Consider the following 25195-nt stretch of genomic DNA (forward strand, 5'->3'; position numbering starts at 1 on the left):
GTGTCAGGCCCAAATAGCGAGAATAAATTTTATAAGGGTCATTTTCCAATTTTCACAAGCAGATTTCCGAAAAAATAGTCGCAAGGTTTGAATTCTTTAAAGTTGTGGAAAATTGTTGAATAATTTGTAACAAAAATTTAAAGAAAATATGCCGGTAATACCAAGGAATGCGACAATATAAAGAAGAGACGTATATATAGCATATATTACATATCAAAAAGTTCAGATATCAAAAACTAGATGCTATACTTTTGAATTTTAACATTTAATAGCATTATAATTAAGTTGGGGTTTTGTTTTTCGGGGCTCTTTATAACTGACTTTAACTACATGTTCAATGATGGCCATTAACACAACATTTTTATAACCTTAAATACCCCATTACTGAAATTCTATATCCTTATACAATAGATACAACAACACAACATATTTAAACCTTTAAGCAATATGAGCTGCAATTTTCATGCTGAATACCATGGTTCTTAAATTTCTGCTAGCCTTATTTTTGTGGAAGAGGCCATTTAGAAGCCTTAATTGAAGCAAAGTTGAATTATTGTCGTCCTGTACAAAAATTGATCTGCAATAAATTCCGAAGAAGAGAATTTTTTTCTTACAAAAATTAATGATTTTTTCAAATCTTATTTATCATGAAATTTTAAAATAAATTCTAAAAAATACAGCTCATATTGCTTTGAATAACCCATACGTTCTATATCATTACAATATATACAATAACACATCATATTTAAACCTTAAATAACTAAACCATAATTCTATAATGGAAATTTTATATCATTACATTAGATTGTGTATGATGTAAGCAGTGTTACTTTCAATGCAAATATGAATTATAAATACATATATATCATTCCACCATATAGTTATACATCTTACAAAATAATATGAATGAGGTGATGCTTCTATATAAATGTGGGTATATGAATGTGTTCGTGAATATGTTAAACAACAAATTAACTTTGCCTGTTGTCTAATCCATTTGATTACTCAAAAAATATGTTTTAGTTATAAAACAATATCTAATATAGTGATTTACTTACCGTTTTCTTGCAGGAAACACACCTCTCTCGACCCATGTTGATCTTCCAAAAGTGATGAAAATGTGTGTTTCTTCTTAATTTCTTCTTAATTATGAGCAGCATGTTTATTTTGTCCTGACAAACTCATTGGTTGATCGGTTGAACGGAATCACATAAAGCAATTAATTTTAATTGATGATAGTTAACCTGCTCATAATCATTCTTTGATCCGTCCGCATTCAATTACAGAACTAGATTGTACTATATTTTTTTGTTATACTTTCATGTTAAATACTGAAATCTGATTGGTTAAGACGCAGTTAATAATATTTACTATTACCCTCAGCGTTATCAACGCACTTGGCAACGGGTAACATTAAAAAATATTACATGCGCGAAAATTATGCGCGTACGGTTCGCTGTAGAATTCACGTTATTCCTATATAAAAGCAGTAAAATTTTCTTAAAACTTTTAAAAAAGACATTCAGTATAACAAAATAAATAGTGCCTGTTTGGGAGGATAACAGTTGAAATTGACACCCCTCGAAAACCATTGTCAACCTCCGCTTCGCGTCGGTTGACAATGGTTTTCTCGGGGTGTCAATTTCAACTGTTACCCTCCCAAACAGGCACTATTTATATAATAACAAATTCTTTCAAATTAGTTATACAATTTGCATATTAATGTTATCGATAATATACAAGACATAATAACATACGAATAAAAGCCATTCATTTTATTTTCTTATAATAAATATTGATCTGCCCGTATTCAAATACACTGAGATCTAGGGATGTTTGTATATATATAAATTTGTTAAATAAAACATAACTAAAAAACATAACATAACATATGAATGAAAACTATTGTATTTCATTTTCTAAGTATAAATATATTTTTTTTCCGTGGGTACGAGTTGACTAGTGAAGTCGTACTCAAATATTTGGGTACGACTGAACCACATCGTTTTGGGTACGACCGGACCATTTGAGTACGAGTTGGTTTGGGTGGGAGTCGGGTTGGGTACGACTTCACTTGATTCCATTTTTTTGCAATGTCGCTACCTTCAAATCCCGAATGAATCACCATTGAAAGCATTTTATTGTTTAAATGACAACAACAAAGATAACGCTTGTACTTGTATCACCTAGAAGTGAAGTGGTCAACAACCATTAAGAGGCACATTTGGCCTCATCGCTCACCTTCGATTCCGTGTTCAAATAAACCAAATTTAATAGCTGCCAATCCCCCCCCCACAAAATCTGTCTCCCTAAACGTATTATTTAGCATGCGTGGATGGGGAGGGGGGGGTGTGGTCGGGGGTTTTGACTCCCCCTTGAATATTCAAATTTATTAGATTCACATAATAAATTTCCCGGAAATAGGCCTCAGACCCATCCTACTGAAAACAATATTACCCCTCGGGCTCATCTAGTGTCAGAGTTTATTCAAGTACCTATTGTGCATGAATTTATACTTTAATGTTAACTGTGCATTGTTTATTTCTCTATCAAAACTTTCGGCTACATTGAAAATACTGAATGCACAGACTGTAGTCATACTTCCAAATAAATGTAGTTAGCTTCTCTGTGTGAAGGAATTAGCTTTAATCGACAATGATTTCGAGGAGGAGTAAATATAGTGGCTATGAAATTGACATTACCCGCTTCAGCGGATTACTATTTTAGTATGAAACGTACTATACAACAAGCACCGTTCATTGGTGTCTTGTTTCATACGTTTGACGTTAAAATTCGTGATCGATCAAAACTTCTAAAACATTGTGAGCACGAACTCCCCGTACTGGCAAGGGCTGACCTAAGACCTCCAAGAGGTATTCACACATATGGAAGAATTGGTCGTTTCTTCTGTGTAACATGCTGGGCGACAACAATGATACTTTACGTATTTCGACAACTTTTTAACGATATTTTTTTTTAAAACAGAGACAGCTTTTCGGACTTATAAATATTGAGAAAAAGATTTTTGAAAAATACCTAAAATTTATTAATTATTTAAAATTACCCCCCCCCCCCCCTTTAAAGAGGATATGGCCCTTCATTTGAACAAACTTGAATCCCCTTCACCCAATAATGCTTTGTATTAAGTTTGGTTGAAATCGGCGCTGTGGTTCTGCAGCAGAATATGAAAATGTAAAAAGTTTACGACAACGCCGACAGACAACGGACAAAATCTCACTTGAGCCTTTGGTTCAGGTGAGCTAAAAACTACATAACCTGCATAGGCGGGTTAAGTATTTTTTCTGCAACGCTGCCACCTTCATTCCCGCATGAATCATTTTACTGTTTATATTATTATAAAAGTTGTCTTCTTTTTTTGCAATGTTTGCTCCTTCATTATTGCATTTACCACTAAAGAAGACGTTTTATTGTTTATTGAATCCATATCAATTTTTAAAATCCTATTAAATCGTAAAGTTGGGCAATCATGCTGTTGTAGTTTATCTACTCTGGCGATTTTTTAATTTTTTTTCCAAACAAGACACCGGCCCCTTATATATGAACAGCCCTGTAAAGGATCAACAGAAGGACAATTTAATAAATGTATGATTAAACAAATTAAACTGAGAGAAGAATAAGTGAATTTGTTGCTAAAAAATCCAGTGTGATTGAAGATAAATTCAATTGCATAGTCTGATAATTCACGCTTTCAAAAATTCTGATTCCATTCAAAATGAAGGGAAAAATAAAGCACTTCATGTGGAAGTACAGTGTATGACATGAATACCTCGGAGATCTTTCTTCCCCCCCCCCCCAAAAAAAAATAAATTCGCGACCTCTATTTGACTTTTTGAGTAAATAATATTTATGCAATTTACACGTAAAATTCTTTAAGTTAGTTTACTTCTATTACAAATATGTTGCTTCAAAAATTTTAATATTGACCACCTTTTCCCAAAGTGTCAATAATTTCATATGTAGGTGCTCCATGATTTTTAAAAACTGTTAAATTTACTAAATCATTTCTATAATAACTTTGACGCCCCCTTCCCCATAGTGATGGTTTCTATCGTAGGTAAGGAGGTATGTATACAAGTTTTTATAATACTGGCTGGTCGGCTCTGGGGATTTTTAAATATCCCGCCCTAAATTTATAATCGTCCTGATGTTGTTCCCTTGGAAGAGAACCTGGCCTTCAGTTGAACTTGTCCTTTGTTAACATTGGTTAAAATTGGCTCAGTGGATAACGCCTGACAACTAATGTATACATTTTTTTTATAATACTCGCTACTTTCAACCAATACGAAAAACCAATGAAACATGGCTGAAAGTGGCAAGGGAAACCTCATATTGGCGTTTTTATTTTCGAATTAAAAATGTTATATCGACCAATAGTCGCCGTTGATCTACAAGTCACGAATGAAATCCACTGGTATTCTTTTTCCTTTGTTTTGAAATTCATTTTGTGGTCAATTATACAATAGAAATTCGAAAACGGTTGATTATATTTTAGTGTTCATCTGCACATGACGCCAACATCTCGATGCCTATTTCCACCTTTCTTACCCTTTGAATGAAGGTTCATGCATCTACACCTGGGTGTAGTTGCTAGATGACCTGTAGAACGCCCTTTACAGCCAGACCCATATTTTCAGTTAAGCCAACATAATTATCCGATTGATTCTCTGTCAACTGTATCATTAATTTTCCCCAACAGGAGTACATGTATTAACACCTACTTATTCGTCTGTCTTCATCAGTTGCTGAAGCTCTGCGACACGAGGAATAACTCCATTTTGAATTTTTTATTTTATTTTGTCAAACATGTGCAGGCAGACATTACACTTGATGTTAACATGGAACTTGTTAAGAACTGATGGAAATGTAACTGTACAATCAAAAACTAGATATTTACACAGGTACCAAACAACAGTCTGTCATGTCCTTACAAATCTAAACAACATTTCTTCTTGGAAAAGGATTTCTAAAATGTTGGCACAGTCAAAATTGTGTTACATAATATAAATCAATGAAAAATTATCAAAAGACCTGTTGTCTTTAATTAAATTGTCAAAACCCAAAAATAGCTATGTCCAATGCTAAAACAAAAGCTGACAGAAAACTAAAACTGATGGCTGATTTTCCTCGAGTTCATGAAGGCAGATTTGCAAACACACACAGATGGAGCCTGGATCCCATTACACAGTGATAACAGGAATATTTCACTGAACTCTGTAGCAGTAACTTGACATCGGTCCTATGGTTCACGGTCTCTGTCCAATAACCTCGTTATGGCAGCTTCTGAGCTTGGTCAGAGACAATGGACCTGAGGACCACAGGTTGTTAGGATGAGATCACAAGAGTATATATATAAAAACACAAATCACTGTTACACGAACACTGCGGACATTGTACGAAAAAACAGACTTTATCATCTCCTTGATTAAAGTCTGTATTTCGTTCAAACTTCCATTCCATATTCATTGTAGACAGTGAAATCACCTGATATCAAAATACACTGCAATTTCAATATATAAAAATACCAAACTGAAAATGGTGAAAATTTGAATATGTACTAACTATTTAACACATCGAGATTAAATCTTGAAAGACTAATGGCATTCTGATAGCATTGTTTATTATTCAAATATTGTTCTATTCTTTTTTTAAAAACATTCATTAGGATCACAAAGGACAGAAAAATAACACATGATCCCCCGCTTCAATACTACAGCAACAAAATGAAACAGATGGTAGAAGAAAAAGAAAAGACGCAATTTCTTTAAACATCTTTGCATCTAATTCTACTCAAATTATGGTAACTAAATATGAAATTTTCATTACACATCTTTTTTTTTTTTTTTTGATAATTTTCTGAAAGAAAAAAAGTCCATAATTTTTTTTGGAAAACTTTACATGAATGCGACTAGGGGATGAGAAGAAGACCTGCACCACCTGCTTTGGGACTAGTACAACTGCTGACTGACAGGAATGTAGCCATTATTATCATTACATATATCAAAACACAAATGTACTATCGCATTTCTTTATATAAATGTAAACATGAGCACTATGTCATATTCAACACAAACCTTATTATCAACAAAATATTTTTGTTATATTCCAGAAATGCTTTTCCTGCAAATGATGTTGACAACAGAAATGAAATATGTTCAAATCATGACAAAATCATTTTGCATAGAAAACTCTTGATGTTGGAATAATAATATGAAGTATTAACATTTTTTAAACATAAGTACTACAAAAGAAAGAAAAATTACTTTGTAAGTTAAAACAAGGTTATAAAAATTCTTCCTTGAATTGACATCATTATGCCTATGTAGTAAATGTAGAATCCTAAAGCAACATTCACCAAATTAGAGAATATGTTACAGAAAATATGCAATTCTGTATGCGGTATAAATAAATACACGGTAAACTGAGACCCGTCCTTTGTACTCTGTTTTATACACTCATATATACATCACCATCACATAAATTTGTGACCAAATTTATAACAGGAATGATAACACAGATCTTACAACAAAGAAATTTAAGGTCATGGGAACCCCAGCCCATAATGCTCCACATATATTTTGCTATCAGTTGCTGTGATAAATTAAAGTCACTTTCGCTCTTTCACACAACCAACATTTGCAGATTGCACAGAAACCATGGTGCATTTAATGCTCTTCAAGTCAGAATTGCATACCTTCTTAAAGCACCACTAATACTAAGGACTGTTTTCATCTCCTGGGTGCCCCCATCCCACCCCTACCCCCCATGCTGCCTCTCTCGGATCGAGCCCCCATTCCACCACGCATTCCTCCTCGCCCGGTGTTACCCATAGCTCCACGCCCCATCATCCCACGTGGAGGACCACCTCCTCTTCCACTTGCTGGTCTTCCTTCCTTTGGCTTCTTTTCTTCAACATTCAGTCGATGATCTCCATTAAAAAGCAAGGGCTGAAAATGTAAGTTGAATTTTTCATGTTTTGAAATCTTTTGCATACATTGTCCATGTACTTTTCTGAAGGGAAAAACACCAACTAAGAAACCAATGCCACCAAAACACATATAATATGTGTTATAAGAATATTGAAATGCTTGTATTTGCATGTTTCCAATCTCTACTTTTATTATATTAAACATGATTGTTTATCAATGAGGGCACAAAGAAGGGGGTCTAGTAAACAACGAAGAAAAAGGTCTTACCCGCATTCTCAAGATTTCTCCAACTGGTGTCGGGCTGTCGAATACTACGAATCCAAAGTTCTGTTGAATTATAAGTAAAGATCTCAGAGAACAGCAAAACAAAGAATGCATAATGAAAAGATGTGTAAATTCAACCACTGATCTACTTACTGGTACTTTGCCAGGAACACTCTTGGCATTTATTCTTACTTCGACGACATTACCATATTCTGAAAATTGACAAACAAATCGCATAAATGCATGAGTTTAAATTACACTTTTGGTGTAATGAAAAATTTCACATAATATAATAAGGTACATGTATGAACATGCTCTTACTTTCAAAGAAGACTCTCAGCTCCGACTCCATAACATTTTGTGGTAGATTTCCAACAAAGAGCTGGTGGCTGTCAGGGAAGCGAGAGGGGGGCCCTCCTCCCCCACCTCCCCCCAGTCTCCTGTTGCTTTGTGCATCGACTTCCCCATCATCCTTGCTGGCACTCAGGCGATCTCTTTCTCTCCTCTCTCTAGATCTACAAGGTCAATGATGAAACTATAAATATCAAAATCTTTCCATATTGTTTTTATGAAAAAAATATCAAACCCATTGTTGCATGTTTAAAGATAGATATGAATTGAATTATATGTGTATTAAATATCAGGTAATGTATGTGTTTGTTTTTCATTGTAACACAAAGCAGAGATATCAATCCTAATATACACAGTGTATTGATGCTCAATATTTTTTAACCTTTGAGTTCTCTGTGGTTGTGGACCTGTTCCCTGATCTTGACGGAAACCAGGGCCACCTGATGATTTTTGCTGAGGCGGTGATGGCATCGTCGATGGTTGACTGACCTGACCAGAAGGAGTGTTCTTGCTGGCTAAGGCAGCCCAAGAAAAGGGTTTAGGTTCCCCTGAAGATCAACAATTCCATTATTAGAAATAAAGTATAAAATCTAAATAATGTTCACATACAATCTATAAGTGATATGCAGTGCATTAATGACACAAAACACATTGTTCATAACAGTTTTTACCCTCTTTGTCATTAACATTTCCGTATTTCAAACTTTCAGTACTATTTGAAGCATTTGTAAGAAGATTTTTGGCTGTGAGCTATTACCTGCGTTCTGTGGCTCCTCCTCCTGTGCCTCAGGTTCTTGCTCGACTGGCACCTCTTCATCGATCATCTCCTTCTCCTCATAAGCTGGCTCTGGCTCCAATCCTTCATCTTTGTCCTCCTCAGCCGACTTCTGAGAGGGAGAATCCACACGATCCTCCAGGTGAGATGTTCCATTACTGAAATTATTATTAAAAGCAACTTTAATAGGACTGTAACATTCAATATCAACCTGTAAAAAACTAATCTTTAAAATGCTCAACCTATAGGTAGATCAATAATACTTCCTTTTTTAACAACAAGTCTTTCAAACAAAAAAATAACCTAGAAAAACAAAATAATAGCCAATGGTATTTAAGAGCCATTCAATAAATATGCCATTTGATTTCCTTGGTATTCATTTTATCACTATCAAATTGTAATCTTTAAATATCAAGATGTGGAGAAACATTTTTCTGGATTTTCGGGAGTCAATAACATATTTTCAATGAATATCTGTCAGATATATGGCAAATTGTAAGAGTGAAAAGGTCTGGTATATTATTTAATTTTTTAGACCTCATAATCGCTTTCTGATGATGCTTGCATATTTAAAATATACACAGTGTTTTTCTTTCTCTAACATATAGGCACAATGGCACATGATGTACAGATTACACATGTTAATCAAAGCTAATATTCAGATGTAAACATAGAACTGAATATAGTAAGCAAGTAAAAATAAATCAATTATAATCATTTCCAGTGCTTCGGAAAATATTTGGGTTGACTTAAATAAAATAAGGTCTTATGTGATAAATGTTTTATTAGATTGCATTTCCCTTCTCTATACCATGGTTAATCATGTACCTCAGAGATGGTGGTGGCTCATAGAAATTCTGCACCCCTGGATCCTGCATGCTCTCCTGAACATTAGGATTAGTTGCCATGTTCTCAACATCAGAATCTATAAGAAAAGCACAAGGTTTTTATTTCTTCTAAACCAATTCATGTCCTATTGATTTACAGATGAACAGACAAGTCTTTCTTTGAAATTGAGCTGATTGATAGTTTCATGACCTTCCTTGAAAAATATTTTGTTAAAATTTATGTTGATCAACTTTAGCGTCGTTTTAATGCAGATGATATAATTATAGGGAAGAGAAAGAAAATCACAAACCCTCCTCCTGATTCTCAATGTCGCTGTCATCATGGAAAACCTCATCCTGGTAACGGAAGATGTCATTGTGTACGTAATACTTCTTGGGAGATTGAGGTGCTAGCACAAAGGTCTGCATAAACCTCCTCATTGGCTGGCCATTGTTTGACAGTTCTCCGGTCACCTGTCAAAATAAAAACACAAAACACATTTAATTTCAAAGTGACTATTGTCAATGATCAAACTTTCATTGTTTACTACAACCAAAAAGACACTTAACAAGGGTACAAGTTAAAATTCAGTATGTTAAAATTTGCTTATACAAGACCAGAAAATATCCACCTGAACAACAACAGCATTTCCAACAGTAGCCTGACTGTCAACTTGGCGTATCTTAGCATGACAGTCACGGAAATTCAGGGACATAATCTTCTTATGGATCTCCTGTTCAAAAAGATATGATCAAGATTCATAACAAGTTCTGCATTAATTTTTTTATATTTCTAATCCCAGCTTTTAATGAGTGACATCAGCTACTTACTGCCTGGCCAACCACTGGTGGCTGCTCCTCTCCAGGTTTCTCCACTCCTCCATGAACAAAGCTAGAGTTGTGACTGTAGAATCTGAATAAAGAATTATATAACCATTTACCAGTTCTCTATTCACTTCCTTCATAGCTGTCACATTTCTATCTCTTGGGCTATTTCTTTTCTTATACAATCAAGAACATCATATTCTATACCCTTTGGGTGTCATGACCCATATTAATTGAGATATTGTGTGTAAGGATTCATGATAAACAAGAACTCTGCGAAAATGTGTATTGCCTTGCAACTAAATTTTTCCTTTTCAATTGTAAAGTCAGAGAAAAAAATGATTTGTATGTACTTGAATTTGTAATGTTGAATATCTCAAAAGTAGTTCAATGATAACTTAAATGGGAAGAGTTTGGGGGTTTGATTTATTACAATGCTTAGGATGTAAAGTTTAATAATCTTAAGTGTTATGAGGTTTTTTGTTCAAACTTGCGCACAAGAATGTGGACATTAACCAAGTAGCACACAAACATCTTCCACTAATGATAAATATTACTATCATTAATGGAAATATCACTGGAGACAATGAAAGGGAATTTTAATTTACAGGGATTTACGAATTAACATCTTGCTGCTCTCTAAAATAATTTCTTGAAAAGCTTTAATTTACCTGTGTAAATGCAGTGGGACCTCATTAAGCAAGGTGTAGTATTGCCTAACAAACTCTCGGCCAACACACTGTGGGCTTGGGGTTTCCATGACCATGACTTTGTTGTTAAGTAATCTAAAAAAGAAAAAAGAAATGCATAAACATTGCAGTGGCTTTTTGGAAAACACTGATTCTGATGTCCAGATGATGTCTTCCTCTTTTAAATCATCAATGAAACAATATTTACCAGAACTTTCAGTACAGAGATAACAGAGTAAATACAAATACACATCATTGATAAAAAAAAATATCAAGGCATCTCTTGCAGCTTATGTAGATCTGAGAATTATCACAAATGAAATAGAATAATAATAGAATTGGAAATTTTAAGATAAATCCTTTTTGTATTAATTTTTACTCTCACATATATTTCTTACCACACTTGTGAAATTTGGAGCATTTGCTTTTGTTAAGTTGTACATTTTATTAAATAATTAACACTTGCTAGCGAATATAAGCTCATCTGCAAATGTTTTATCATTATTATCATGCTCTGTCCTAAGATATCCTTGATTCACATTTTGCTTAATTATTCTATATTTACTAATACCTCAGGGTTCAAACAATGTTTATTCAAAAGTATGAGAAAAAATATCCAAGATATCAGGTCTCCATACATGACTAAAAATAAAGGAGTATACTGGGATTTTGCATTGCAACAGACATTAAAGTACCCGGATTATACTGTTGAAAAATTGTGCTATGTATTCCAAGTGACTTCAGAATGCCAGTGAATGGAAACAAGAGGCCCATGGGCCACATCGCTCACCTGAGGAACAAGAGGTATGATAAAATCAGCTCAATGGAGTCATAATATAAACTATCTGGACAATGTACAATAATTCATGTAAATCCTGTATAAATAAAATCCATTTTCCCCTGGATATTCTTATGTTTATAATCATTAGTCCCTTTTCTAACAGGATGATTTTATAGTCATATCATATGTTGAGTATTGCAGATCTAAAAAAGATCCCTAACAATAGTTTATATATGGGATATAAACGTACATCAAACTCTGAAACTTCTCGTGAGGCCAAAGAATTGTCCTGGGGCCAAAGTCTTAACAATTATAAAGAATCATCTGGCTGATTAGTTTTTGAGAAGATTTTTAAAGATTTACCCTATATATTCCTTTGTTAAACTTTGACCCCCCCATTGTGGCCCCACCCTACCCCTGGGGATCATTATTTTCACAACTTTGAATCTACACTACCTGAGGATGCTTTCACACAAGTTTCAGCTTTCCTGGCTGATAAGTTTCTGAGAAGAAGATTTTTAAAGAATAACTCTGTTTATTCCTATGTAAAACATCGACCTCCCATAGTGGCCCAAACCTACCCCCAGGGGTCATGATTTTCACAAATTTGAATCCACACTACCTGAGTATGCTTCCACACAAGTTTTAGCTTTCCTGGCTAATTAGTTTCTGAGAAGAAGATTTACTGTATATAATCATATGTTAAACTTCGATCCCCCATTGTGGCCCCAACCTACCCCCAGGGGTCATGATTTTCACAACTTTGAATCTACACTACCTGAGGATGCTTCCACACAAGTTCCAGCTTTGCCGGCGAATTAGTTTCTGAGAAGAAGATTTTTAAAGATTTACTGTATTTATTCCTATGTTAAACTTCGATCCCCCATTGTGGCCCAACCCTACCCCCGGGGGTCATGATTTTCACAACTTTAAAATTTACACTACCTGAGGATGCATCCAAACAAGTGTCAGCTTTCCTGTCTGATTATATTCTGAGAAGAAGATTTTTAAAGATTTACTGTATATATTCCTATGTAAAACGTCGATCCCCTATTGTGGCCCCTCCCTACCCTCGGGGGTCATGATTTTCACAAATTTGAATCTTCACTACCTAAGGATGCATCCACACAAGTGTCAGCTTTCCTGGCCGATTAGTTTCTGAGAAGAAGATTTTTAAAGATTTACTTTTTATATTCATATGTTAAACTTCGACCCTCCATTGTGGCCCCACCCTACCCCCAGGGGTCATGATTTTCACATCTTTGAATCTACACTACCTGAAGATGCTTCCACACAAGTTTCAGCTTTCCTGGCCGATTAGTTTCTGAGAAGAAGATTTCTTAAGAGTTACTCTATATATTCATGTTAAACTTCGACCCCCCATTGTGGTCCCATCCTCAGGTGAGCTAAAAAGGTTAAGTTTACAATTCAATAAGTGGGTTTCTGGAAGAACAGATTTTGAAAATTTTCGTAATAAATATTGACAATTTTTTATACTTTTTTAATCTTTAGCTTTTAAGATCTGTGTACAAACATAGAATTGTGAGCAAATCTCTGTATCTTGCTTATAATTCGAAGCTTAACACTCAAATATGGTTAGTAAATAGAAATTGTAAACAACATGCACTACATGTATAACAAATAAAGAAAACAATTTATTTTTTCGAAATGAATCATATATATATACATGGATATACTTACATATTTCCGTAAGCGATATTAAACTCTATTTAAACTGAATAAACTAGAGAAAATGCCGAGCATCTCAACAAAACCTATTGCATTAATCTACCATTACGCAAAAGATAATGCCGAATTACCGATAGAATGAATTGTATTTCAGTACCCCTACATCAGACTTTGCTTAATATGCGCAGGTAAACAGTTAACGTAACTGTTTGATTTACCGAAGTCTCTGATTGATTTGATAAGAAAAATCACGAAATACAGACGATAGTTTCCAGGTTACAAAGCATAAATAATGAAAACGAAACGAAAATCAGAACAAGCTAACACCAACGTCATGTGTGAAAACTGTCAACGCATTGAAATATTTAGCCTCAATTTACTTCACAAAATCGGCACCAATATATTTTTCATGTTTCAAAACTTCCCTTCATACGCGAACTGTTGCACAACAAGCAAATTCATCATAGTCAGATCGACCCTTTTTCGTATAATGTCATGGCTGCTTTAAACAAAGAACCTCGTTTTAGAAGTATGGAATACGAGTCTTGGTAAAATGGGTATGCAAACCCGGGCCGTGGCAAAATAAATGCCAGGGCAGATCGGCAATTGTCAATTCCAAATACGCATTATTTTGCAGCAATATCTACAGCGAATACAAATATACTAGTCCATCAAATATCCTGAAATTTTAATGAGATTGGCAGATTAATAACTGCCAATCTTTTGTTTTGCCCAGGCCAAGTCTTGCCTACCCATTTTACCGGATGCCGAGCCCGATTGAAATACGCCTTTCTTTTATTATTATTTTCGTAATAACTTCGATTTGAAACAAAATTACCACTTAATTTTTGCAATTTATATTTTCCTTCCCATAAGGATAATTTATGCTAAACTACGTTGAATTTGCCTCGGTAGTTCTTGAGAAGAAGATTTTTGAAAATGCACCCCCCTTTTTCTACGGTTTCAAGGTTTTCTCCGCTTTGAATACAGATCGGACTTTAATTTTTGCAATTTATATTCGCCCTCCCATAAGGATGCTTTGTGCCAAATTTGGTTGAAATTGGATAAGCAGTTTTAGAGAAGAAGTTCAAAATGTAAAAAGTTTACAGACGGACAGACGGACAGACGGACAGACGGACGGACGGACAGACGGACAGACGGACGACGGACAAAATGTGATCAGAATAGCTCACTTGAGCTTTCAGCTCAGGTGAGCTAAAAAGATGTCACCATTTAATTACAATCTCGGTAAGAAATCTGTTTTGGTTCCTGTGAATTTTTCCAAGTGAAAATAGATAACACATCAATGAAGATATCTTCCTTTTTTCCGTTCACCAATCTTCCACAGTTATGTGCATTTATATAAAAAAAAAACAGCGAAATGTTTAGGAAACAATAACTTGGGTTAGACATACAGGTAAATTTTACTTTCCCAAAGTGAATACTAATCTTACCAATAAAATACTTAGAATAACCAATGGTAAGGGCACTTATTACGTTCTGACATGAAAAAAAAATATGGGTGGGAGCAAGGGTTGGTTATGTACAATACGGGTAAACCAAAACCAATCCATCAACTTTCACTATTTATCAATGAAAATTTTAATCTTAACAAAAATATTGATACAGTTAAAAAGTTATAAAAACTCCATCACTTTATTTAATATTTGCAAGAATGGACATTTCATTCACAACGAGGGTCATATCTCCGGTAAACATGAATAAACAAAACTGCGATCGTTTCCATCGATGTTCGATTCAATTATTTCATACAGAAAAAGTAGATCTAATGTTCGATATAATCAGCCCTGAACAGCGTTCAGCAATAATATTTAGCTTAACTTTGCATTCTGTATAAATTTAGCCGGTTAGTTGATACACAGTTTCGAACAATGTAGGAGAAACAAGGAAGGCACACGAGGTTAATTCGTAACCTCCATTTTTCCTTGAAAAAAGTATACCTACCTCAATTATCTTCGAATCAAAGCTCGGGGTTCAATATGACTATAAATACATTAGAATCGATATAATTTACAGTCAAATTTCTTATAATATAGATTAAAAGAATTTTGGTTCTTCTGCCTAGCACATGCACAAGATGCGCATTGAAGTCACAATTTACCTTTCAGCGCGCAAGTACCGGGGTTTCCTTTCCAGAACAATCCTGAAACCCCAAAATGAGACCGCTTATATCATTTATTAGATCTAGTTATCAAATTTTTACGTATTTTGAATTCAAGAACAAATGATGGATTACATTTATGATATAAAACACAGAATATGACTTCATTTGCTTTGAAAGGATATTATTTTGAAAATGCTTATATCATTGAAATACTACATCCGGTATTTTGGCGCTTGCGTGTTTCTCTTGGAAACGGAACGCTGCAAAGGCTACTTCTAGGTTGGACCAAGTGTATGTAAAAACTAAAAAAGGTGACAATGGCAGAATCAGCATACCATATGGAAGCTTTGCGGCGCCAAAGAGTTATTGATAGGAAGAGAGCTGCCCTTGACAAAATGGTGAATGGTGGAAGCCAGGTTTGTAAAATTATATCATGTTAAAAATTCATGGAAAGTGTCACATAGATCACAGGAGTTTGAATTTTTATCAATAAAGCCAAAAAACTTACTTTATTGACTGACCCATGAGCTATGCGTAAAGTAAGTTTTTTGGCTTTATTGATAAAAATTCAAACTCCTGTGCATAGATTCGTTATATCTAAAACTTTTGATTTTTTAAAATCATAATTTACAGGGTGATCAAATGCATAAATAGAACACAGAAAAAAATTCTGCATCATGCAGGCACGTAGCATCAGGGGGGGGGGGAGAGACTGTATCCCCTTTTTCTCGCACCAACCATTTTTCTTAAATTTACATAATAAAACTGAATTAACATGGAGTTGGCCCCCACTTTTTTTGGGAGTACATTAAAATTGAAATGAAAATAATTAAGGAAATGAAGAGTGAAATTGAAAAGTTATTGATATACTATTTTCCAAGGAAAAATTTGGGTCAGGTCGAAGTGAACTTCATTAGACGATTTACAACCTATATTAATTATACTTCTAGTATTCTATAGTATTATACTAATTAGTTACAAAATAAGGTTAATCACTGATCAGTCAAAATTGGAGCAAGTTTGCGCTGTATGAATTGCAAGGTTTGTGTATGTTAGACAAAAGTAAGCATGTCATTGATTGATTGAAATGCTATTTTTGTATTATTTACTGTCAGTATCTGTTGTGAATTCTTTATTTAAACTACATAAAGTAAATACCTCAAAATAAATTTAAGCATTAAAACATGGTTGAATTCATCGATGAAACGCTTTGCTGAAAAAATGAAAATGGGAACCTTTACGTTTATGTTTAAAACATGGTGTTATAGATCTATGGACAAGACAGTATGGTTTTTAAGAAAAAAAGAACCTTAAATTAAGAGGAGAACTTTTTCAACCATTGCAGGGATTTAGTCTTGCAGTCCTATTAATTCAAGAGTTCAACGTCATAGAATGTGTACAAGTATTTGGCCTGATAGCTGTGATATAATATCAAATACTGCGAAAGAGTAGGCTTGTATCAAATCGGCCAATTTATACGCTTCTTTTGTACACTGCAACCTGTGATTCAACTTGTTAAACAGTTACATTGAATAATGTCACCTCTTTACATATCAAATGTTTTAGGTAAGAGGTGAATGAAAAACATGCAATTAAGTTTAATAATATCCTCTCTGCATCTTAAAGATTGACATGTTATTTTACACATCTATTTATTCTTTTACTAGGATACTGGACCAAATGTGGAACAAGCAAATGCTAAAAACCCAATTTTGTTCAGCGGTCCTGGTGATTATGACACAAACAGGTAAAAATTAGTTATACATGTATATGTAATTGAATGTGAAATCAGTAAAAAAAAACCAAACAACAGTCCAGATTTTATTTAAGCTTTCAGGTGTTAATTCCCTTGAAGCAAAAAAATAGAATACCAGAAATAATGAAATCCCTTTTGAAATTTATATTACCTGGTATTTAAAAACATACAATTCTTTACAAATAATACAGTATACTGTATCTCAGAAGCATAATTTTAATTAGCTGTGTTAACAATTTTTTCCTGTTGAATTAAAACCATTTTTTATATTTTATAAATATTTATATATAATAATTAATATATTCAAAGCCATAAAACAATACTTTACGATTATTCTTTTTAATGCTAGATGAGTCTATCCTAACATTTTTAGATTAGATGGATCATGATTATTGACTTGACTTCTCTTTTGGTTGAATATATTACTTCATATTTAATGGATTATTATTTTTGCTATCACAGTAGAGCCTGTGTCTATTAGAATTATGCTCTCATAGTAGGAGACCAATGCAAGGTTTTACATACTATATAATATGACACAATGTAAAATTAAAACACCAGCTTTTATGTTTTATAGAGTCTAGACACCTGCTCAGATCAAGGAGTACAATTTAACAGAAACAAATTTTTCTAAATGTCTCACCAGATATCATAAATATTTAAACAATTGCATATTAAAAAAGGTTTTTTTCATACTTCAGTTGATAATGTTTTTTTTCTCTTGACAGTTACCAAGAAATAAATTCATGTATTGATCACACTAAATATACAGTATGCATGATTGTTGTACATGTAATTCAGTGTCATTTTTAGGGGAAAAAATTTAATCTTGGTTTTTAATTTAAACTTTTATGTTCATACACAGTTTTAGTGACAGCATGAGTAAAAATGCATGTTTCCTATATTTGAGAGGTCTTAACACAGCCTTTCTGCCCTTTTAGATGCAGAGGATCTCGGCCACAACAACCCAATAGAGAGATGGGTGTGGTTTTGCAGGAGGTCGTACATGACCCTAACTTTAATTATAGAATTCTTAAGGAGGAGGGTGATCCCCCTTTGCATGTTGATCCGATTTATAGAATTATGTACCCAGGAGCAGTTGTTTACAAAGATGTATGTTGAATTTTCAACATAATAACATGCTTTTGTATGCTCCTTTACATTCCAACTTTGAGTTATTAATGAATATACTCAGTAATCAAAACAGATGCTTGTGTTTCATTTTTGAAAAACCCTCAATTATAAACACATTACACATCTCTATCTATATTTGCATGTTTTGAACACAGTGACACCCACCCAAATATCCTAATCATGACTTGCTGGTTTAACAATGTAGTCTTTAAATTTCATCTTGTTTTATTTCCTTTCATATATAGTACTTCATGTACAATTAAGTGAACATTCTGTATATATAACCGTCCCTTCTATATAGTTTGTAGTTTCTTTAACAAGTAATATTTCCAATCTTTGATTTACTTACAATGTAGTATTTCAATATTTTGGGTTGATGGAGACTATATGTATATTGGTAGTAAAACAGTTACAGTTTTAGGTTATTTGCTGTGAATTTATTTGGTGTAAAGAGGATATGAACAAACAGTTAAAAACACTTCATCTTTGATACATCTGATAGATGTTTTTCATTAAAAAGTAAAAATATAGCATATAAATAAATTTCTTTATAATCCAAATTCCTTAAATTGATCACGAAAACTTTGATGCTTTTTTATAATTGGAAAAATATGAAGAAATTGAGAATCTTTTTTGCATTAATTTGAAATGAATTATAAATTAATTTCTGATTTTTTGACTGGTTGTGTGTGGTTTTGTGTGTTGGTTTTTTTGGAAATGGGACGCGGTAAATATTAACTTTGAAATTGACATCTACTTTGCATTAATTGCAGGAGTGAACTGTGCAAGTTTCGAGTCAACGGTGAAGGTTTTCAAAATCGTTATAGAAATCGTGATAATCTCTTTCCTCATGTTGACCAGGCCTATGCATGCATTTATTCTGGAAAAGATAATTCTGATTACACGAATGATGAAAATCGCAACAATCGTAGGATGAATCTCAAAATAGACAAATACAATGTAGGCCAGCAAGTCAATGGGATCTTCCACATGCAAGTCATTGAAGCAACACCTGAATGACTGAAAAACAAAACTGTTCTTTTGCTCAAATCATGTACTTGATGCTGTGGTGTTTTTGTTTCACATTTTAAAAACAAAAGATTAATACTTTTTGCAGTTATTTAATGATGACACCTGTGAGTGTTCAGTAAGTCTTGGTTTCCTGAACTTTTTGCAGGAATCAGATTGAAGATGTTCTAGGAGAAAATTCTCAAGCAAGGAAGAATAAACCATTGCCTAAGAAACAAATGCCTGTTAAAAAACCACCACCAGAATCAATTAGAAATATAAAGCGCAACATGGTTTTTAAGATACTTCACCCATATGACTTTGATTAAACATGTCTTTTGAGATTTAATATGATTGATAAGAGGTTATTTATAAAAATGTTTTGGTTTTTCTGTTTGTTTTTCAAATAATGTGGTTCTTGGGTGCTAAATGTTATGTTTTGTCTCAATGTTTCTGAAATTGTTTCTGTCAATCAAGTTAGTCAGTTTTGCCATTTCTCCCAGAGATACCTAGATATGTCTTTTTTTTCTTCTTTTTTTTTAGATTTTGTTAATAATGTTTGCTAACAAACTTTAACAACTATTAGAAGTGTTGCTCAAAGCTATAGATATACCATACCAGTATTTTCAATGCATTGTTTTTTTTATTGTTTTGTATATTTATAGAAGTGTGTGTTTTACTTATGCAAGCTTGACCTAGTCATATCAGTATTATGTAAACAGTGTAACTAATACTCTGGAAACTATTTCATTTTATTTTTAATAGTTTTATAAAATGCTATGATGTAATAATAAATAACATAAGAAACCATTCACTCGAGACTTTGTGCATTTTTACAGTGACAAGATAATTTTACTATTGTATTTAAAAATTGATACTTTGTAAAAATTGCACAATGAGGTTGATTGACTAATTTGTAGGTTTTGATTTAAACCTAACAATGGATAATACTTACTTGCCATCTGAAATGGGGCTCTTCACCAGCTTATAGTGGTAAGGCTTAATTCTTAGAAACCTTCCCAACACTAGCTTGTTTTCCATTTTCAGAATTAACTTGCCAGATCACAGAATCTATCATAGGAAAGCGGACAATACTCCAGAGGACAAAGTGTTTCCTTTACTTCATCCTCAGGAATATCAACCCGAAAAACCAATTACCCAACTTCCTCCTAGAAAACCACACTTTAAAGTTTAAAAAATAAATAAATAAGAGGCATTCCTCTTATCTTACCATAACACCTAGTCCGAAAATGGAAACTGCATTTTACCTTGTGTTGTCAAAAAACTACATTTACATGTTAGTGATGTTGGAAGTAACTGTATGATATATTAATGTTCAAATAATTGATGTCATCTCCCCATTAATGTAGATGCATTTACAACTGGATTGGAACAGAGAGGTGCCGCAGACAATACGACCACAGTCGTAATGGCCCTATTCTTCCAAGCTCATGGCAAAGTCTTCAACGAGAATTAAATTCTATAGGACGCGGTACACCATTATTAGCTGGTGAAGGACGCCCTTCTAGATATGATGATCTGCTTGCTATAAGAAAGGTCTCCTTTAAGAAATAGAGAGATAAAATTTATTGCATGTCCTCATTATTTGTTTAATCTATTTAAGTTTTATTTTTTACTCATCGCTTGTTTGGATATAACTAATACAGTTAAGATTTTTTATGTAATTACATGGACCAGTGATAAAATTCAGCATGTTGTTGAAGATATCAGTGTTAACTATTGTAATCCATTATCAGGATATTGTGTGATTTTCTCAAGTATGGTGAATACTATTGTGAGGTGATATCAGTTATCTTTTCAAACACCTGTTCAGTCAGATGTTATTTTTTATTGTTGAGAATTTTTATCTTTGGGATGAACTATATGGTGGCAGGATTTTTTTTTCCAGATGTGACTTTGATCAGTATTATTATTGCAATATATATATATACACTGTGTCTTTGTTGTTTGCACTTTTTTGCACTTATAAATATTCATTGTTATTTATATACCCAATCATGAGCAGATGATGTTTGTTGATGCTTTTTATGATCAATTGATGTTATCAATAGAAATAGAAAGAGATTGAATAAAAAATAGCCTTAAATTAGTATGAATCATGCAATGAATGAATATTGGCTAACAGTTTGTAATATATTTGAATGCAAATTTGCTCACAATATTTATCTGCTGACCATAAAGTACACATGGCTTTTTATTTTATCAATAAACATAATTCATTTGTTGATCTTTTTTGTCAGAGCTGGTGTTCGATGATATATTGATTCAAAAAGGTGCTCATTATGATCTGAGATAAAAATCTTAAAATATATGTACCATACTGTAAAACAAATTTTCTCACTTTACATTGCATATATAGTTACAATGTAAATTGAGAGAATTTGTTTTATAGTGCATAAAATTGAAGTGAATTTTGATGGAGTTGTGCAGTTGCCTTACTTTGAAGTATTTTTAATTTAGAAAACATGAAAAAAAGTTGATTTGATATTGTGGTTACTATATATAAGCATCATGTAGTAAATCAATCTAATTAAAATTAGATCTTTGATCCGCTCCTAATAGGAGCGGATTAAAGATCTAATTTTAATTAGATTGGTAGTAAATGAATATTTGTATTTTCCCTATTCAAGAGTCTGCTTCAAGGGCAGCTGGTACAGTTTTAGTTTAATAATATTATTAATAAATTTATTATGTTAGTACATAGACAAAATTAACTTTTTTTTTCATGTTCTGTTTTCTAAATTGAAAATACTGTAGACAACTGCAGTGCATAAAATGATAGTGTACGGTAATCGAAAGTAATCATGATTAAAAGAAGGAAAACTAATCTTTATATAATCAATTACTTCTAAAAATGAATGTTATCAGCTTGTAATCAATCACTTTTAATATCTTAAGTAGAACCATTTTAACAAGACCTTGGACTTTCGGATGGACGTAGCTATCTATTTCTTGCGTCAAAACAAGTTAAAAATGACGCGGTTTCAAGCGAAATACGCACCGATTGCATAGACTTAGTTCAAAAGCCAGACAAATCTTGTTGATTTCAAAGAGCCATGGCTGAGTGGCCAGCAGTGAAATAGACAGGGCTACGTCACATTGCTGTTTGATACAACTACCCAAATTCCAAGCTCTTATTAAAATGGTTCTAATTGTAATTTAATCAATTACTTTTGAAAGTTTGACCTGTCCCTGAACTGCACCACTCAATGTTTGTCTAGCGATAAAAGATAATTGTTTGCCCCATTTTATCCAAGAAAATTTTAAGAGAGATACATAACACTTGTAAGTGTTAATATAAATATAATTTATTCAAACTTAATAATTGGCATGCACATTAATTTAATGAATAAAGATTAGCTTCTTAGCAAGAATAGAGTTGTTTCCCTTTTAAAAGTTAGACACAGATATGATGTTTAAAATGAAAATTTTAGAGACAGATTTACATGTGAATGCCATTTAGCTTACAATACAACATTTGATTTTGCTACACTGACTAGCAGATCAATGTCAAATTTATCTAACCTAAAGTAGAGATACAAGTTCACACCAATGACACCATTAAGTCAATGTGAAAGGTTGGTGTACCTCAGAAATGAATACAAAATCAAGGAAATACAGCAGTCTATGAGCATGTATAGGATCTAAGATAATTTGTATGATCCATGATAGTTTTCATGAAAAAGTTTTGTTTTTTATACCTATTAAGTCTTACTATATTGCATTGCATTAATCAAAACTGAATTCTACTTGAAAATTTTCTTTTACATAGATTCTTATTTAAAAAGGGAAATAATATATTGTATGACAAAAGCAAAGCAGTTTATATAGTCAAAACAAACAATTGTGATATAATATACCTGTATAAAATATTATAAATTATTAAATATTAATTAGTATTTAAAAACAGATATATTTGAGTTTTCTTAAGATACCATGTATTTAAAACTAAAATGTAAATATCACAATTTTTCTTACAATTATGGATACACTTATAAAATAGTCAATGAAATGTTTACAGTGAGATACAAGTACAGTAATTAAATTACATGTATATATAAACATGTAACCCAAATAAACCCATAAATATAATGTTTTTATCACAATTTTTACAACCATATAAAAATATTATAAAATATCAAACATTTTTACCAGAAACAAATACATCAGCACACCTCTCTCATTGTATTCACTTTGTTATACATGTAAGTATGCAAAATAATTATAAGTGTAATATTGTTAGACTCTCACATGATACAATTCCAAACTATCCCCATCTGTTAACTTTCGGTTGCTAATCTCCATCTAAATCAACACCTCCGTTCAAAATCTACACTAAAAAAAACCCCTAATGCATTTCAAGCACCAAATACATGTAATTGCTTTTAAGTCCTTCAATTCAAAATAATAATGCAAATGAATAGAAGGTGAAATATTGCAGTGCTTGTAAGCCTGATGTAGACTAGTGTAAATATAATTATATGTGTACCATCAAAGTCTTTTCAGATCTTCTGTGCGAAAACAAAGTCAGAAAGAACCCCCCCCCCCCCCCCCCCAAAAAATCAGAGTATTACAGTGGTAAAAAAAAAAATAAGTGTACCTAATTCATTTATAGTTGATTTTGATAGAAAAATAATACAATGTACTCGAATGGCATAAATTTTCACTCTAAAACAGAAAACTGCATGTCTGTGTATGTCATTGCACAAATAAATAATGAATGATTGAATCTGTATGAGGGATTTCTAAACAGACTATACAGTACAAAATACATATATACCAGGTAAAAAATTCACTGACTGATTGTCCTTATTGAAAATGAATGGTGAAGAAATTACACTACATAAACATTACAGTTTTTAATTTGATTACCCTGAATAAATTTTCAACAACTCAAGAGATGGAAAAAATCTGTTATCAGATATCAATGAACTCAGGTGTATTCTTTTGTTCTTGTTTTGTGTGTGTAAAATTAAACTTCACTAAAAGCTGACACTAAAAGCCACAGCAAAGCTTACACAAATGTTTACTGTTATATACTAGTCTGAAATGAACTCATTTCAAAGGAACTTAATAATATTAACTATTTCCCACAAAAAATAAACATATGAGCAGTCTGTCATAGGCCCAAACTTCAAGACTAAAAGCATCACAGAATGCAAACAAAAAAGACAGATTGATCAAGATGGATATTTTCCACCAGAAACATGTACAACTTTAGGTGTCTGATTCAACCAATGACCTACTTGTACTTCACAAGGCAAACTACTCATTGTTTTACCACTGAAATTTATTGATACATGTACTTTCTCTCCATAAACTTATGTAATTCATTGACAGCTGAGATTCCATTCCCATTCATTCACTCTGAATATAAGAACTACTCTGTATCTCTCTGTAATACTGGTAAGTATTTGTACAACCATTAAAACTGAGTAACATTACTTCTAAATAAGCCATATCATTTTAAATAGACACACAAATCAGCTTGCAGAATATTTTGTTTACAATAAACTAGAGTGTTATCAAACTAGAAAAGGAGAGAAATCTAGTCACAACAGATCTATAATGTACTTAACAAGTGGATTATAAACTATTATCTAGTAAACAGTTTAAACATACATGTATATTGCTTTCCATGAAGTACATTTACAAGGTATAAAAAGGGGGATCTGATGAAAGGCAGCTGTGGATACAAAAGGGCACCACAAAAATAAAAAAACAAGATATCTGTGAGCCAATGCTCACTAGTGATACCCCCGCTCTGATGTGAATATGCAAAATAAGCAAAGTCGACATTTAACGGAAAGCTGGCATCCGATTGGTACAGAAATATATCCCACAATATGGCATGCCTAAACAAATAGTGTGTTAAAATTTCAAGCATCTGCGTTAAATAGCTGCTGAGAAATCTTTGAGGAAAATTGGTTTGAAAATTTTGGCTAAAATAAACAAAGTACTCATTTAACAGGAAGTTGACGTCCGATTGATACAAAAATATAT

General features: G+C 32.8%; 2 protein-coding genes across 7 annotated transcripts; one reads left to right on the forward strand and one right to left on the reverse strand.

Annotated features, from left to right (window-relative positions):
* Positions 1-4794: 4794 nt before the first annotated feature.
* On the reverse strand, positions 4795-15296 carry LOC128164571 (ras GTPase-activating protein-binding protein 2-like). 2 transcript variants are annotated; one of them, XM_052828487.1, is made up of 12 exons: positions 15271-15296; positions 10661-10774; positions 9996-10077; positions 9797-9898; positions 9476-9638; positions 9166-9262; positions 8320-8495; positions 7945-8110; positions 7533-7726; positions 7365-7423; positions 7215-7274; positions 4795-6965 (listed from the first exon to the last, which is right to left on the reverse strand). In XM_052828487.1, exons 2-12 carry the CDS (start codon positions 10753-10755, stop codon positions 6747-6749), a joined length of 1413 nt encoding a protein of 470 aa, XP_052684447.1. In that variant the 5' UTR covers positions 10756-10774; positions 15271-15296; the 3' UTR covers positions 4795-6746. The 2 variants fall into 2 exon arrangements, with proteins under 2 accessions (XP_052684447.1, XP_052684446.1); XM_052828486.1 differs by lacking the exon at positions 15271-15296 and adding an exon at positions 15114-15264.
* A 200-nt stretch (positions 15297-15496) lies between these two features.
* LOC128164572 (uncharacterized) lies at positions 15497-21413 on the forward strand. Of its 5 annotated transcripts, none has more exons than XM_052828492.1 (4): positions 15498-15689; positions 16941-17020; positions 17971-18142; positions 20219-20358. In XM_052828492.1, the coding sequence occupies exons 1-4, from the start codon at positions 15591-15593 to the stop codon at positions 20222-20224; spliced, it is 357 nt and encodes a 118-aa protein (XP_052684452.1). In that variant the 5' UTR covers positions 15498-15590; the 3' UTR covers positions 20225-20358. The 5 variants fall into 5 exon arrangements, with proteins under 5 accessions (XP_052684448.1, XP_052684452.1, XP_052684450.1 ...); XM_052828490.1 differs by lacking the exon at positions 20219-20358 and adding an exon at positions 19341-19489; XM_052828491.1 differs by lacking the exon at positions 20219-20358 and adding an exon at positions 18937-19076.
* The last annotated feature ends 3782 nt before the right edge of the window (positions 21414-25195 follow it).

Source organism: Crassostrea angulata, chromosome 10 (assembly GCF_025612915.1).
Source record: "Crassostrea angulata isolate pt1a10 chromosome 10, ASM2561291v2, whole genome shotgun sequence".
Lineage (NCBI taxonomy): Eukaryota > Metazoa > Mollusca > Bivalvia > Ostreida > Ostreidae > Magallana > Magallana angulata.